This window comes from Columba livia, chromosome 1 (assembly GCF_036013475.1).
Source record: "Columba livia isolate bColLiv1 breed racing homer chromosome 1, bColLiv1.pat.W.v2, whole genome shotgun sequence".
NCBI classification, from domain to species: domain Eukaryota; kingdom Metazoa; phylum Chordata; class Aves; order Columbiformes; family Columbidae; genus Columba; species Columba livia.
Genome location: NC_088602.1, coordinates 145,413,281 through 145,427,900, shown reverse-complemented (window position 1 = coordinate 145,427,900; position 14,620 = coordinate 145,413,281). Strand labels below are relative to the sequence as shown.

General features: G+C 40.5%; 1 protein-coding gene across 11 annotated transcripts in view; it reads right to left on the bottom strand.

The window, feature by feature from the left end:
* The window catches only part of CAPRIN2 (caprin family member 2), a 40,416-nt gene extending 26,043 nt beyond the window's left edge, over positions 1-14,373 (bottom strand). For 3 of the 11 annotated variants that reach the window (XM_065035234.1, XM_065035204.1, XM_065035239.1), the window contains exons 1-8: positions 14,222-14,355; positions 12,729-12,991; positions 10,724-10,786; positions 7,062-7,148; positions 4,638-4,876; positions 3,180-3,262; positions 1,032-1,193; positions 476-519 (exon numbers count right to left, since the gene is read on the bottom strand). In XM_065035234.1, the coding sequence (XP_064891306.1) occupies positions 476-519; positions 1,032-1,193; positions 3,180-3,262; positions 4,638-4,876; positions 7,062-7,148; positions 10,724-10,786; positions 12,729-12,977 (927 nt within the window). In that variant the 5' untranslated portion in view covers positions 12,978-12,991; positions 14,222-14,355. Of the gene's footprint in view, positions 1-475; positions 520-1,031; positions 1,194-3,179; positions 3,263-4,637; positions 4,877-7,061; positions 7,149-10,723; positions 10,787-12,728; positions 13,143-13,450; positions 13,590-14,103; positions 14,128-14,221 lie in introns of those variants that run through there. The other 8 variants (XM_065035226.1, XM_021284779.2, XM_065035195.1 and 5 more) reach the window with 6 other exon arrangements.
* Between the last annotated feature and the right edge of the window lie 247 nt (positions 14,374-14,620).

Here is a 14,620-nt window from a genome sequence, read left to right as displayed (position 1 = left end):
TCTACACACTCCTGTGCACAAAAGTCTTTCTTGGGAATCCCTACTTTTCTGACAAATCAGAGCATGACCTACATCATTCTCAAGCCCACCAATATCAATCCTGCTACAATAAGCTTAGCTTTTAGAGATGGCTTTAGTAGATCAGTATCTTCTCTATCCTATAGTACACAAAAGATCTGCATGTTTCAACTCTAAAGGCTGATGCTTTGGTTTAGGAAGGAAAATACCAGAGGACTGAAGTACTGTACTGCTTCATATAGTCCTGCCCTATTTATCCCCTAATACCCTAGAGAAGCCATAAATTTGGGGTTAGAATTAGAAATGCAACCAAGTCTTTAATGCTTCATACATAAAGCAACACTTAAGTTGCTGTTTCAACTCCCTTTTTAAGTTTAAAAAAGAGTTGTAGAAGTGCAGTTATATTTCTGATAAATCACAATACTAAAGGAAAGCAATTAGCAGTGAAGTATCTTACCTCCTGTGGCTGTATTTCAGACTTCATAAGCTCCATAAGGGATTCTAGAAAAAGGATGTTAATTTGTTTCAACTGATCAAATGCAGCAAGGCAGACCAAACAGTAGCAAGTCTTTAATTCTATTTAAACAGTAGTGCCAATTGCTAAACCAGATATTCTGAAAGGTCAGCTCGTCAGTCAACATGCTCTTTTTAGACAAGCTTTTATTTTCCGATTTGGTTTTGCAATTACAGAAGTTTAGAGTTAAGCAAACATTCTGTAGTATCCCTAATTTGGTTATTGTAATATGTAATATTCCCTGCACCAGACAGTTCTCACATATTCAACATGGAGACTTGCTTGGAAGGCAAAAGCATCCTATTACTATGAATTAAATTTTTTTGGTACAGTATTAGCCATAACAGGGCTGCAAGCCTTGCATGTTTCATTTTAGTTACTACATCGCAAGTAAGCTACAGCACAGGATTAGATTTAAAATCAAGCTATGCAAAGTCAATGCTCAGTTCAACCTTATCCCAACATTATGATATAGAAAATGAACCATGTAATATTCTACCTTGTTCTTTGACAGACTCTCCTTTTGACATCTGTCTCGTTCTCTCAGATTTTCTATTTACTTCTTCCAATTCTTTTACTGGCACAGTGGTGCGAGGAGTTGGAATACTTTCAAAGTAGCCAGAGTCTAGAAGTTTGGATAACAGGTCCTTCATGTGTTTATCTGAAGAGTAAAAATCCATGAAGATATGAAAATTTGAAATTAAAGGAGTACTCAGATTACAGATCAAGACTCTTTACTTCCTCCTTTTATATAAATTGCAACTTCAAGTTCACACATCTTACCGAGTTATAGCAATAATATACTTTCCTTTACTAAAACATTTTAAATTGCTTTATGTATTACAACTGAAAACATCTTTGTAAGGCAGAGATAAGACTGCAGCTTGTGTTTAAATGCACACAAGGTAAACACTGAGCCACCAGGTCTCCCAAACACTTAGAAAGGGATTTGTTCACTATCTATAAGCTGGCCAGTGCTGCATGTTGTGCAGACTGTAGCATAGGTAAAGCTATACAAAGTCACTATGGAACTGCCCTGCAAGACCCTCTTCCCAGTGACAGGATGCTAAGTCTCAGAAGGAAAAAATATCAACTGCATAAGCAGGCAGAGAAGGAGAAAACAATACTGTTCCAGACTGAACTTAATCCTCTAAAGTTCTAGAAAAGCTAAAGTTGACATGGTTGAAGAAAAACTTAACTGGATACTCAGAGTCACTGTCCAGTTTCCTCCTTTATGCAAAAAAGAGACAGCAGCTGAGAGGAGAGAGTAAGACCTCAGAAATAGCAGTGATAGTAGAAATTCTTTCAGAGGACCTAGAGACAGGGCAGCCTTGAGAACAGGACAAATGTTCAGTGAAAGATCACTCCTACCAGTGACCATCATATGAACAGGAATAGAAGCTAGAATTTAATACAGATATAAAAAAATTGCCTTCCAAGGCAATGAATGCTAATAAGTCATAACAGCTTTATCTGAAGTTTAGCTTTCACACAGAACAACATAATACTGACACTAAAGTGATAGAGATACTGACAAAATAGTCACAGAAGTTCTTTAGATGATAGCCAAAAAGCTACAAAAGTATTGATCCCAAGATAATGAGGCAACTATCAATTCATGTCAACAAATACAAGCATAAAGTTACTAGCCTGTGGCCATACAAGGCCACCTTGCACTTTGTCCAGAACTGTATGGAAAGAGTTAACACTCAGTTGTCAGTTCAACTATCTGTATGTGGAAATTAGGTAGGGAACATCAGTGCTCTGGTCTAACAGTTTCAACAACATTATTTTCAATGACAAATGAAAGATTACTGCTGCGTAGCCATTACAAGATCAGCACAAACAGGACAAACAAGGTCTGTTTGCAATAGGAAAGACACTACAATTCAAGTAACAACAGCTTCCTCACAAGCAAGTTCTCAATAGGAACACAGAACGTGTATGAAGGCTTACAACCCGGATTTTTGAAACTAAGCCACAGAAGGAAGAAAATATGGAGTCCCACAGATTTTTGTACACTTGAAGAGTGAAGATACTTGCAACAGGTCAAAGTTAGATCACACTGTGCATGATTAGAGATCACAGCAAGTTCCAGCAATAACTGTCCTTCCTTAGTGTGGTATCCTGCACTGTAGTAAAAAAAAATGGGTATGACCCTGGCGTTCCTACAAAAGGTAGAATCTTCAGTGCTGTGGGACTTTCAGCCTGGGGCCGCTAAAGCTTCATAATATACATCAGTATATTTCTAATATACATCAGTATATTTCTAAGCATTTCATGGCTGGGAACTGATTTTTAACTGATTTGCAGATAGCTATCAAAAAAATTCCCACTGCTGATTCTGTATGGTATTAATGCATCAACTTTCAAATGACCATCATTATTCCTCAAAGAGGTGCTAGGATGTTGGTAGAAGAGTAAGTCTTTACTTGGAAAAAGAAAGCATGCTGTTTTGTTATTGATCTGTACCAAAAAAACCCAGAACCTGGAACAAACAGCAGTACATCCTTGGGTAACAGAGTTAAACACAGCACTTGAAAGTCCTTAACTTAGTAGCCTTTGATGTATATTAACTGTTTTCAAGACATTTAAACAGCACACAAATTTCAGACCTCTAAGTTACCTCTCTAAACAAGACACTCACATGTTGTTCCAACCACAGGTTTCTCACTTCCTTCTAGAAGGTCCCAGAAGTAGAGAGATGATTGTTCCATCTGGTCTTCAACACTAAAAATAAATGACAGCTTTACCAGGTGGAGTCATAGCCAAGATCAAGTCTTGTAGTATCCCAGAGCCCCTCATTTTAAGACACTAATGTTTAGCCTTCCAAATGAAGGCTGTATACATAGAGTAAATCCTAAGACCATTATCCACTACTGAAAGTGATTGATCTGTATCTGTTTGTACATGATTTAATCTAGCAAATGGCAGCTCTTTTGTTGGTAATTAAGGCAGATTAGAGAGCCTAGCACTATCCCACAAGACCAAATCCCTGGACTTCATTCCAAGCCAGGATTCCCAAACAGGGAAACAATTGCTGTTTATTTAGCTGATCACCTCATTTATTGGACGTACAGGTGTAAGAGCAGCCATCAACAGCTCCTGCCACTCTCAGTTATTGAGAACCTTTGACACAGCTCCATGACCTCACCCCCTCCAGACAATGGATTTGGAAGTCCACCATGAAGTATTAAACTTGCCCAAAGGCAAGGATTACGCTTCTTGTGGAAGTATAATACAATGAGGATAAGCTAGAAATAAAAGTTACTTCACTGGGATGAGAATCCTGTTGTGTAGCTTTTTATAAGCAGCTGTTCTTTAGAAGAGCTAAGATTAGGCAAGTTTCACATATGACAAGTGATTAGAAGTTTTAAGAACTTAAATCATGTTTGAATATGGAAATAACACACCCAATAAAGTGTTTCAACTTACCAGCTAATAACTACTCTTCCCACATATAAATACAATTCTTAGTACACTGTCTTAAAAAGAGACAGGCTGTCATGCTAAGCATAAGCCATCATAGCGTAAGTATGGTGCCAAGGTAGCACAGACAAACATTAGATCTGTTGACAACCTGTTACCTTAAAAAGCATGACTTTTAGTGCAGAGATATCAAAAACTCTGGTTAAATTTTTAAAACTACTTTGAAGCTAATAGCAAGATAGCCTCAGGACTACCACCTCATGTTCCTTTGGAACAAAGAAGCACATCGGTATCATGAGAATGTAATATAGAACAGCTCTCCTGTGTTTACCACACTTTTTTCACTTCTTAACAGTGAAATCTCAGGGAAGTGGCACAGCACCGGCCTCCTGGCTTACAATGATATTGGACCATCTCCCCTCAGCCCCACAGGGAGACAGAAGTTGGCAGGGCTTGTATGTGACTTGGACAACTGAGGCTGTAATTGCTGCAGCTTTCCTTTAACACAGAGTGAGGTAGATATGCTACATTTCTAGTCTGACACTAAAGCAAATGTACTGAACAGAATTTTAATTAGTATCCTAAAGCATAATATTTCAAGACATGGCAGTGGCAAACAGCAGACACTTATTATAATGAATGAAGCATACCAATTAGATAATAATCCTGAACTTACCTCAAGTTCTCATTTCTTTCTGGACATGTCAGTTTTGCAAATCTTATGAGGTAGTCTAGTTCTTTAGAAGGCAAGTATATTGCACCATTCATACCACCTTTGAAATCTTTTTGAACATGCTCTTGAGTGAAGTTCTGCAGCACATACTGGACTTGAAGTATTGTACGCAGTTTCTTCTTCTCTGCTTCAAGCTTCAGTAGACTCTCTCTTCGCTGAGCCTTCTTCTGTGCTTTCAGCAGCTATTTCAATACATGAATTCAACAGTTAAACATCATGGTTTAGTAACAGGTCTCTAGGATAAAACGCAGCAACTTCTAGTATTGATCATCCCATGTTGATCGAAATGACTGATTTTAGTTAGATAACGGAAGCTTCTAACTCTCTTCAGATACCCAAGATCTCTCCAGGTCCTCCTCTGGAAGAGCTCCCCATTTACCTGCTAATTTCTCTACACATCTAGCTTTTAGTCAAACTTGATACTGGTAGCTTCACCTGGTATATGCCTTTATGACATTCAGATCCTGGTTACGCTGGCTAGCTGTTCTACTCTAACAGCTTTCACAACTGAATATAAGGAACTGGTAGAATTTATACCCATCTAAAAATCCAAGCCTAGCTGACCACTTATCACATGAAGTTAGTGATTCAGAAGTTGCCTCAGATTTCTCCTAGTGAGACAACTGCCTCTTGACTTTTGAATACTCCAATTTAAGTAATACAGCAGAATCCTACAGTTCCTCTTATTTCTGTTGGCAGAAGACTGAAGCACTCAAAATAAGCAACACCAGAAGTCACAGAACATACATGGCCCGCATGCATTTGAGAAGCTTCTCAGGTACTAATAAGTAACTGCAAAATTTTAAATGCCTCAATACACGGTATCTTAAGTTTCTTTGCAAAAATCTATGAAAATTTTGTTTTCTAGAACACACTGTAAAAAAATATAAGGCTGTTGTTGCCAGAATAGCCCGTAGTGTTCCACTAATGGGTATTGGCTGTAGACTCTACACTGGTAGAAGTAGAGCCAAGGAAAGAAAAAAGTGGGTTAACTTCTATATGCAGCATAACTTCAAGGACAAACACTAACTGGTAGAAGTTAATCCTGGATTACTAAAAACACCTACAGAAAGATACCCTGGGTCATAACCCTTCATTTCTGATATTTTACAGGCAGCTACACAGAGAAAAGCAATAAGAAGCAAACTAAGCTTTGACATTCAGCACAGTAGTTTACATTCAACATACAATGACTGAGGGAACCCAAAGCAGCAACACTGCTGAAAAGGCTCTTAAATCTCTGCTCACATAGAGCTTCAAGATATTTACTGCACTGCCTGGAATTACTACATATACAAGATAAGCCTCTATAGCAAAATTGTTAGCATATCAGTCAACACCAAGACAAGCCATTTTACTAGTCCTTCAGCAGTCTGTAAGAGGCACAGAAATACCACCAGAGCAGTGACTAATCATGTTTAGCATTCCCTGTGCTACCTTGGATCGGATCTTTTCATAAGGATAGTATTTGCTTGAGCCAAGAGACTAGTTTCTCCAGAGATAAAACACTCGTTTACACAAAATTAATGTATGTAGTGCTTTAAACCCTGAATAAATATTAAATAAAGCACTAATTATGTGACTTTCCATAATTAGAGACAACTAACTACAGCAGAGTAAGTGGCAAACTCCACAAGCTTCAGTAAAATTTACTGAGAGCTGTACTTCTCACTGAAACCAAAGTGACTTAACCCCAGCACTTTCCCTCACTGGAAACATCAGAACACCCAGTTTGGACGGGATCTTGGGAAGTCATTGAGACCAGATTGTTTAGCAGGGGTGTCAAATTCATTTTCACTGGGGTTAACATCAGCCTCACAGTTGCCTTCAAAGGGCCAAATGTAATTTTAGGACAGCCCTGGTTTGTGCAGTTAAGTCTTGAAAAGATACAGGGACAGATTTTACTGCTTCTCTAAGCAGCTTGCTCTAGTGCTCAATTATCCTCAGAGTGATCCTGTTCCTCCTATCTAGTTGGAACATCTTTCAATTTATGATTATTCCTTCTACCACATCTCTCAGCAAAAAGCCTGGTTCCATCCTTTCAGTAATCTTTTGGGTATTTGAAGGTTAATATTACATCTCCTGCCAAACCTTCACTACACCAGGCCCAACACGGCCCTTTCTTCCAGGCTCTCCACACAGGTCTCATGCTCTAGCCCCCAGCCATTCAGAGGCCCACCACTGGACTCACTGAAGTTTATTTATAGCCTTTGTGTACCAAGTGACAAGACCTAGACAAAACTAGTTAACAAGCACCAAAATGCTCCTAATATTCTGTGTATTGGCATATAAATGTAGCCGTTACAAAAGTAGCACAAATTTTGTAGTTACCTCCTGACAGTGTCAGGAACAGCATTTCATACTTACATCTTGGCTAAGTCCTGAAAAAGTCTTCTGAAGCTCCTTGGCAAATTCCAAGTTGTGTACTACTTCATCATACTTCTCTACTGCCTCCTACAAAGGAATAAATAAAAATGTGGTTTTCATGCTTAAGACTACTGGTTGCATCTCATTCCCCTCGTACTTCAGTTTTCCTTGAGAACTGGTATACTTCTCCAAAATTGTATTTTTTTCTTAAAGATACTATGCCTGTAACTGGTACTTTAAATTTAGTCATGAATAGAATTCATCCATGACTGTCTGAGGTGTAATACAAAGCCAGCTCACACCACCGCACAGATATCCTACAAGTTTGTCTGTATTAGACTTTCCAGGCAACATCTTGTGCAATACTTGGTGCACTAATGTTGAAAACAGGATACTAGTTATTTCATGTTTCCTTTTGTTCCCATAGGTAAACAACTACTTAAAATCAGATGCTGATATGAAAGCCTAGAAAGACTACCGGAGATGGACAAGTTCAGCACTGATCTTTTACGCTGATGCTTAGCTGAATGTCTTCACAGATAATTACTACAAACTTCAGAAAGAAAACAATATAGAAGTCATACTTTGAGAAAAGTATTTCAAGTTTAGTTTCCACAAATAAAGCAGTATTCCTGTCTTTGCTGATGGCTTTCACCAATATTTTACTAGCCAGTCTTCAAAAAGACTATTCAAAAGTAGATAAACTAGATTATTAATTGCATTTTGATATAGCCTATTTTTGAGTTTTTTCCCCACTGAGGAGTCAGTTCATTTTTATAAGTCTCCTTGACAGCTCTGAAGATGGCAAAATGCCGTAGTTCAGGCATGCTGCCCATATCCTCATACCATAAGGGATGCCTGGGAAGTAACAAGTTAAGTTTCATTTCAGCTGCTCACATGTGCTTTACAGTCAGTTTGGTTTATGCTCATGGCATGATATCAGAAGTTTTTCTAGAATGAGCCACTCAGTCTAATATAAAGCTCTTTCAAACTAGCGTTAGTGTTGATAAGTGTTTCATCAGTGCAGTGACAAAAGCTTAATCTACTGTCCCAATAAGATCTGGGACATGTGCAAATTCCATGTGTGTTTCTAAGCAACTGGAAAACAAATTACACATTCATTTGTTCAATCAGTTCAATTGTTCAGTTACTTGTATTCACTTATTTGTGGTTTACTAGATATTACTAGGCCTAAATGCTACTCAGCACAATGAAGTTTGAGTTACTCACTCAGTGTTTGAATTACACTCACCTGGTAGCTTAAGTTGTCCTCTCACAAGTTACCAAACAACTTTTAAGGACAAACTATAAAGTTCACTTAACATGTGGGAGAACGACTTCTAAGACCTCAATACCCACACAGGTGAGGAAGATTCACAATTTAACACCAACAACTAGATAGACTGTGGCAAGTGTGCTTTTAACCATGCAAATCCCAGAGTAAAACTCCCAACCTGAAAGCATCAAAAACAGTTAGCACTGCTCTGGTAAGAAGCTTTAACTCAGCCTGCAGGAAAGCAATAGTTTTCTTTCGTCAAATCTGTTATTAACATTAACAGCATGTTAGAGCAACAGTACCGAGGAAAGTCTGCTTAGCTGGCTAAACAGCACAATATTACTAGTGAGAGCATTTAACTTGCTGGAAGCTCCTAATTTTTTGAAACAAATGTTTCCTAAGTAAGGCTAGCACACATATTAGCTCTGGCAGGCAGGACAAGTAATGAGTTTAACCCAAACTGCTTACAAAACAAGTTCATTACCAGATGTGCACTACTTCTTTTGCCTGAGAAACAATGAAAAAATATAGACTACAAGTTACATTAGAGCTCCACTGTATTATAGGCAGTCAGGTTTCTTTAAGCAAATGTCCAAGCTATTAATGACCTGCTCTAGCTTCAATCACCAGGTCCCAGTATTTGTACATAGATTGAGAATTTGCATCTGAAAGGTACAAATGCAGTATTTCTGTATTTTAACCCCTGGAACACAGCTCTTGACTAATTATTTTTTAGATACTGAGTTGACACACACTTGTACAGTAGTCATCTGAACAGTTTATCACTGGTCAGTTCACTAGCAAGACTGAATACAACTCTCAATTTTAGAAGTCTGAGAGCCCAGAAACGGGACTAAAAATACTAATTCTAAAGAAGTTAAGCTCCACTGGGGATACTGAAAGCCAGTAACCAAGTTAACTGCCATTTTCTTAAGTGAGTGGGGCTGCTGGACACATCTGCAAGAAAAACATCTATGGAATCCTTCACCTCTGTAATTCCTCACATCTTAATTTCACTTTCACCTAACAGCTCTTCACAGTCCAGTGTGTATAACAAAGATGATTAATCAAATTTAGAAGTAGCTTTAGAACTGTTTCAGACTATTCAGACCTACACAGAATACTGTTCAATAGTGTCACTGCCAGTGACAGAAGAGAACAGACTGTATTTAACACGTATTATCTAAACACAAAAGGCTCTTGCCCACCTGATTCCAGGTTGAATTTAGAGGAACTAAAAGGTTGTCATCCTACTTCAAAGCATCAAATTTAATTAATTTACTTCTGCTCTTGAGATGGCAAGACACCACAGATTTTGTAATTAAGTGCTAAATGATCATTCACTCCAATAGGTCTACTCCACTTTAACAACTTATCATTTTCCCTCTTGGCCCATTTATGTCTATTTCTTATTTAGAAATGATTCAGAGTAAGGAAATCACATTTGTGTTCTCACACTACTGCACTGTGATAAAGCCAACAGTCAGTGAAGTATTTTTCCAACTGGTTCATTAGCAGGATCAGCACTACCACTCAAGTGTCAAGTGCCCTTTATCACACAATTGTTCTTTAGGATGTCCATGAAGTACATTTTAAAAATGTGATTCCTAGATGACTAGCGCAGTAAACCCTTTGGATTATGTGACACTGCTACTCAGACTCTGCTTCAGTTCTAGAATCCATTCTGGCGCAAGACAGAAAAAAGCCAGAACCACTGTTTTAACACCAGGCAATTTGAAGCCAGCTCCACAAAGTGGATCACAGACATACTGTTCTAACAGCATTTGAGAGTGTTGGCAACTCCCAGCTATCTAATGGCAGCACTAGGACAGGTATTCCTAGGACTATTCCAAACTAATTAACTCAGAGCTAGATTCTTGTATTAGGGAAGCCTTTAGATACCATGCAAGTTAGACCAGAATCTTCCTTTTTACCATCAGGGACTGTTTGTCAACAGCTACTTGTAACCAACAGCACCATGAAGCCAACAGCCTATTTCAAGTAACAACTGGTAATAAAGAAGTCATGAGGATTAATTAGCTACCCAAGAAGACTTGAGGTTTGGCTTCTGACACTGCAATGCCATATAGATGAGGTGCATACAGGCAACTCATCAAGAAATAAAGGTGAAGCTGAAAGTCTATAGAGCAAAGATAAACAAAGACCTTCTATTAATTCAGCACACTACTCAAAGGCTAAAGTAGGAGACTTAAAGTTTCTGGGCTCACTGTTCAGCTTAACTAGCAACAATTTTTATCCATTTGGTTCTGTGAATAATACCATTGCAAGCCTTCAGACATTACTTTTGTAAAACTTTCAGCAACCTATCTCTTCTAACACACCTGAAGTTTTTAATGACACCCATTCCTACACAAAGCAAACTTACCAACTGGTCTTGATTGAGGGCTTCTCCCTTCTTCAGTCGATCTTTGTAGTCTTCTAGTTTGAGCTGTAGGAAAATCCAAAGTAAAGGTTTTATATTTATTTCTGTCTAATGTGGAGTATGGGGTACAAGTGAAGTTACATATTCTTTCTGCATTTTAAGTCATCTGCACACTGCAACAGAATAGGAATTTTACTACTTCCTTTCATTTTCAGAAGAAAGGAACAAAGAGTATTGCTATGCCACTGATTTGGCAATCTCAGTCTTCAGGACTGCCTACTTACCTTTCCTATCTTTCATTCCTTACTTGCTACCTTTGTTTCATTTAAGAAATACTAATGCATTGAACCTAGATCTTTAAGGGGCTCCAAACACATCCAGTGTCCTTATATTAAGTTAAGCTTTCTCAGCTTTTCCTAGTCAGTGCTAGAATTTAGTTATGTTAGCCTTGAATAACCATGCCTATTTTTCCAGAGCATGTCTTTCAAAATTTGGCTTCAGTTATGTCATCAAGATTTTATAGTGCTATTTCCTAAGAAAGTAAACTAATGTCTTTAGTGAAGAAATAAGATTAATTTCCAATATACTCAGTCTTTAAAATTACACTAAACTAGTAGGTACTACAAGCTGCTGTATATACATAGGGAAAAGAAAGGGGAGTTCACTACCGTGAAGTTGAAAACTATTTGTTTTGTATATCTACCCACATAGCATTTCACTGACACAGTACCTTTGACTAGGAATACTTTCTACTCACTCTAGTAAGTCCCACTTTCATTTGCTCAGGAGACCATACTGTCATTCATGTGAAAGTTAAAGATCCTTGTATTCTAATTCTGTCCAAAGAATATTACTGCTGTGAATTTCTCAAGTTAGAGTTGGTTAATTACACAAAGAAAACATGCTTGTCTCACATCCTTCAAAATTACAGCATGATGCATGACATGAGACAGCAGTAATACTGCATCTGCTGCAGGAAGGTCAAGTCCCCTAGCCACATGGCCAAAAGCCTGATCTACTCCCTCTCCTCACCCCAAGACATAACACAAAGCTTTTCAGACATTCAGAGAAGCACAAACATATTCATATAATTGTTTTACTTATAATCCTGATCCAGTCCAGAAACAGCTTACTTTTTTGGGAAAATGGCATTTTCCCAATTAAAAATCATGTACATATCCTTCAGTCACCTGCCAATCAACTGAAAAATCTTGGAATGCAAAAGTCTGGGCAGCTATAGCCACAATATTTTACATGTGTCATTATCTCAGTTCTTTTTCTTATTAACACTATTCTGCCCCCCTCAGAAAAGCACAGTTCAAAGCAAGAGAGCTAGCTTTGGAGGCTTTCTGTATAAATGCTTTCCAGTGAATAACATTCAACTACATTTAAAATACAGAAGTCAAACATTTATTCAAATTGAAGGGCAATACATACTTAGTAGAATTCAATGTTTCCATGAGTCATAGGAAACACTGTTCTAATTTCCAATTTTACATACATCTCTACATCCTAATATTAGGTGCATTTAATCGATAGAAGAAATATGAAGATTTCTGCAAGACTAAGCCATCTCCAAATCAGTTTCAAGTTATAATAGTTCTGAACTGATGCAGTCTATTAGAGAAGCATCCCCAGTTTTGATGAACATTCAGTTACTTTTGCTAACTACTGGACATGCACTGTAAAGCCAGAGGCTGAGAGCAGGTTCATAGTTATCTGCAATCCTGATTCTCCAAAGCTATAATGTTATGCTCACACAATGTCAAATGCAATTTCAGAACAGAGTAAAGGACACCATTCTTTACTACTCGGCAGTAATAAATGGTAACAAAAAGCCACTAGCAAATCCACAATTAGGTCCTTTCACAGGCTATTTGAAAAAAAAAAAAATCCATTATTATCCTCTATGTACATAGACAATCTTATTCCAGCTACCATAAAATACGCAGTGAGTTTTACAATCAGCAGTTTAAATATGTTCCATACCAAAGACAAAACAAGTTACCTTCTTTTTCTCAATGTTCCTGATCTTGTGTTTGAGGCAGATAAGCCCATTATCTATGTAAGTCTCATATGCCTGGGAAGGAGAGGCTGCCGAGTTCAGCGCAGACTGCAGGGGGCTGGAGGGAGGTTGGCTCTCCCCAGACGGGTTCACCTGCTGCTTGGCCGCCTTCATGCTCTTGTCCTTGCCCTCCTCTGACCAGCCTGAAGGTGATGATGGGCGACAGAAAGGGGCTTGGGAAAGCTGCACCATTGAAATGGATGGAGCTGCAAAGAAACTCATTTTATTTAAATCTCTCTCACCCTACTCTCTCTCCCCCACTTTTTTTTTTTTTAAGTTACATCTTATCACACACTCAGAAAACACAGCCACAAAATTGAGCCTCGATAAGAATTCATCACCATCTCTCACTCTTCTCCCTCCCCCTTTCAGAATATCTGTAGCAGAAATTTCAAAGCAAGGCAAACTTTGTATTGCTCGAGTCTCCCCACCCATCCAGACACCAGAAATCCTTTACATAGGCAGAATCAGACAGCACAGGGGATGATTCCAGAAACCCAATATAGTGTCCATATAAAACTAGGCGGGTTTCCTGCACACATCACCCACAAGGGAAAAAACTGCAAGCAAGCAATTGCAAATCATGCTGCCAGCCTCACATCCATGCTGCAGCCTGAATGAAGATGTGGAAGAGGCATGCCTGAAGGTACAGCCCCTCTCCTTACCCCCGTTCGATCAGTTTTAGCCCCTCACGAGCTTTGCGGCAGTCCAAGCAAGAATTACAAAATTAAACACATTTCAACTGAAGAAAAAAAAGCTTAATAAAGCAAGCAGCACGCTGAGTTACAGCCGCCTCATTCTTCACGAGGAACTGGTCTCTGCCTACGCCCATCCAAAAGATGTGCCTGTGCCACGGCAAGACACCAGCCTTGATGGGAGGGGCTGGGCTTTAACCTTGAGCAGAGAATTTCTGCCAGGGATGCCCCGCTACCCTCATCTCCTACTCCCCACACCTGCTCCTGGAAAGCAATGACACCACATTTCTGCCTCCCTGCCCTGCGGCACAGCAGCCCCGCGGCCACCAGCCGCCCGCACCGAGCGAGGCGAGCGGCCGAGGAGGAGAAAACCCGCATTTCCCCGGGACGCCCGCTCAGCCCCCGCCGCGGGCCCCGCCAGCGAGAGCGGAGCTGCCTCCGCACCCCGCCCCGCCGGCTCCGAGGCCCGGGCTCGGCCCTTCATCACGCCCTTGCCAGGGACAGCGAGGAAGCATCTCCCGAGGAGAACACGGCGCCGCCGACCCCCCGCCGCTCCCTGAGCACGGCGGAGGAGTGGGGGAAGGAAAGAAAGAGCAGCGGCGCCCTCCTGCCTGAGGAGTCACCTCCTCCGACACCTCCCGCGCCCGTTCGCGCTGCCGCTGCGGTGGCCGCCGGGCTACAGCCGGGAGGGATGGCCCCCAGCCCGTCCCCACACCACCCAGCTCCCGCCTCCCCGCTCACCTCGGTGCCCGCACACGCTCAGGCCCGCCCTGGCGCCCGCCCCCCTCCTGATATAGCGGTGGCGGAAGGGCGGGGCCGCGCCCGCCGCGGAGGTCACTGCCCGCCCCCCGGCGGCCGGTGCCGCCTCACCTGCCCCCTCCGCCTTCCCGCCCTGCGCTGCACGTGAGGCGGGGCGGGAGCCGTTACCCGCTAGTGGGTGTGAAGGGGCGGAGCGGGTCCATGTGAAGGTCAGGCTGCCCCCCTCGGGGTGCGGCCGTGGGCTGCCTGGATTATGGCGATGAGGCATCGAGCTCTAGGGCACGTTGTATTCAGCTGCAGAAAACTTGCATCTCAACCAATAGTTATATATCATCAATAAATACATAGCAAATAATTGCTTTCTGCTCTTCCTGTTTCCAA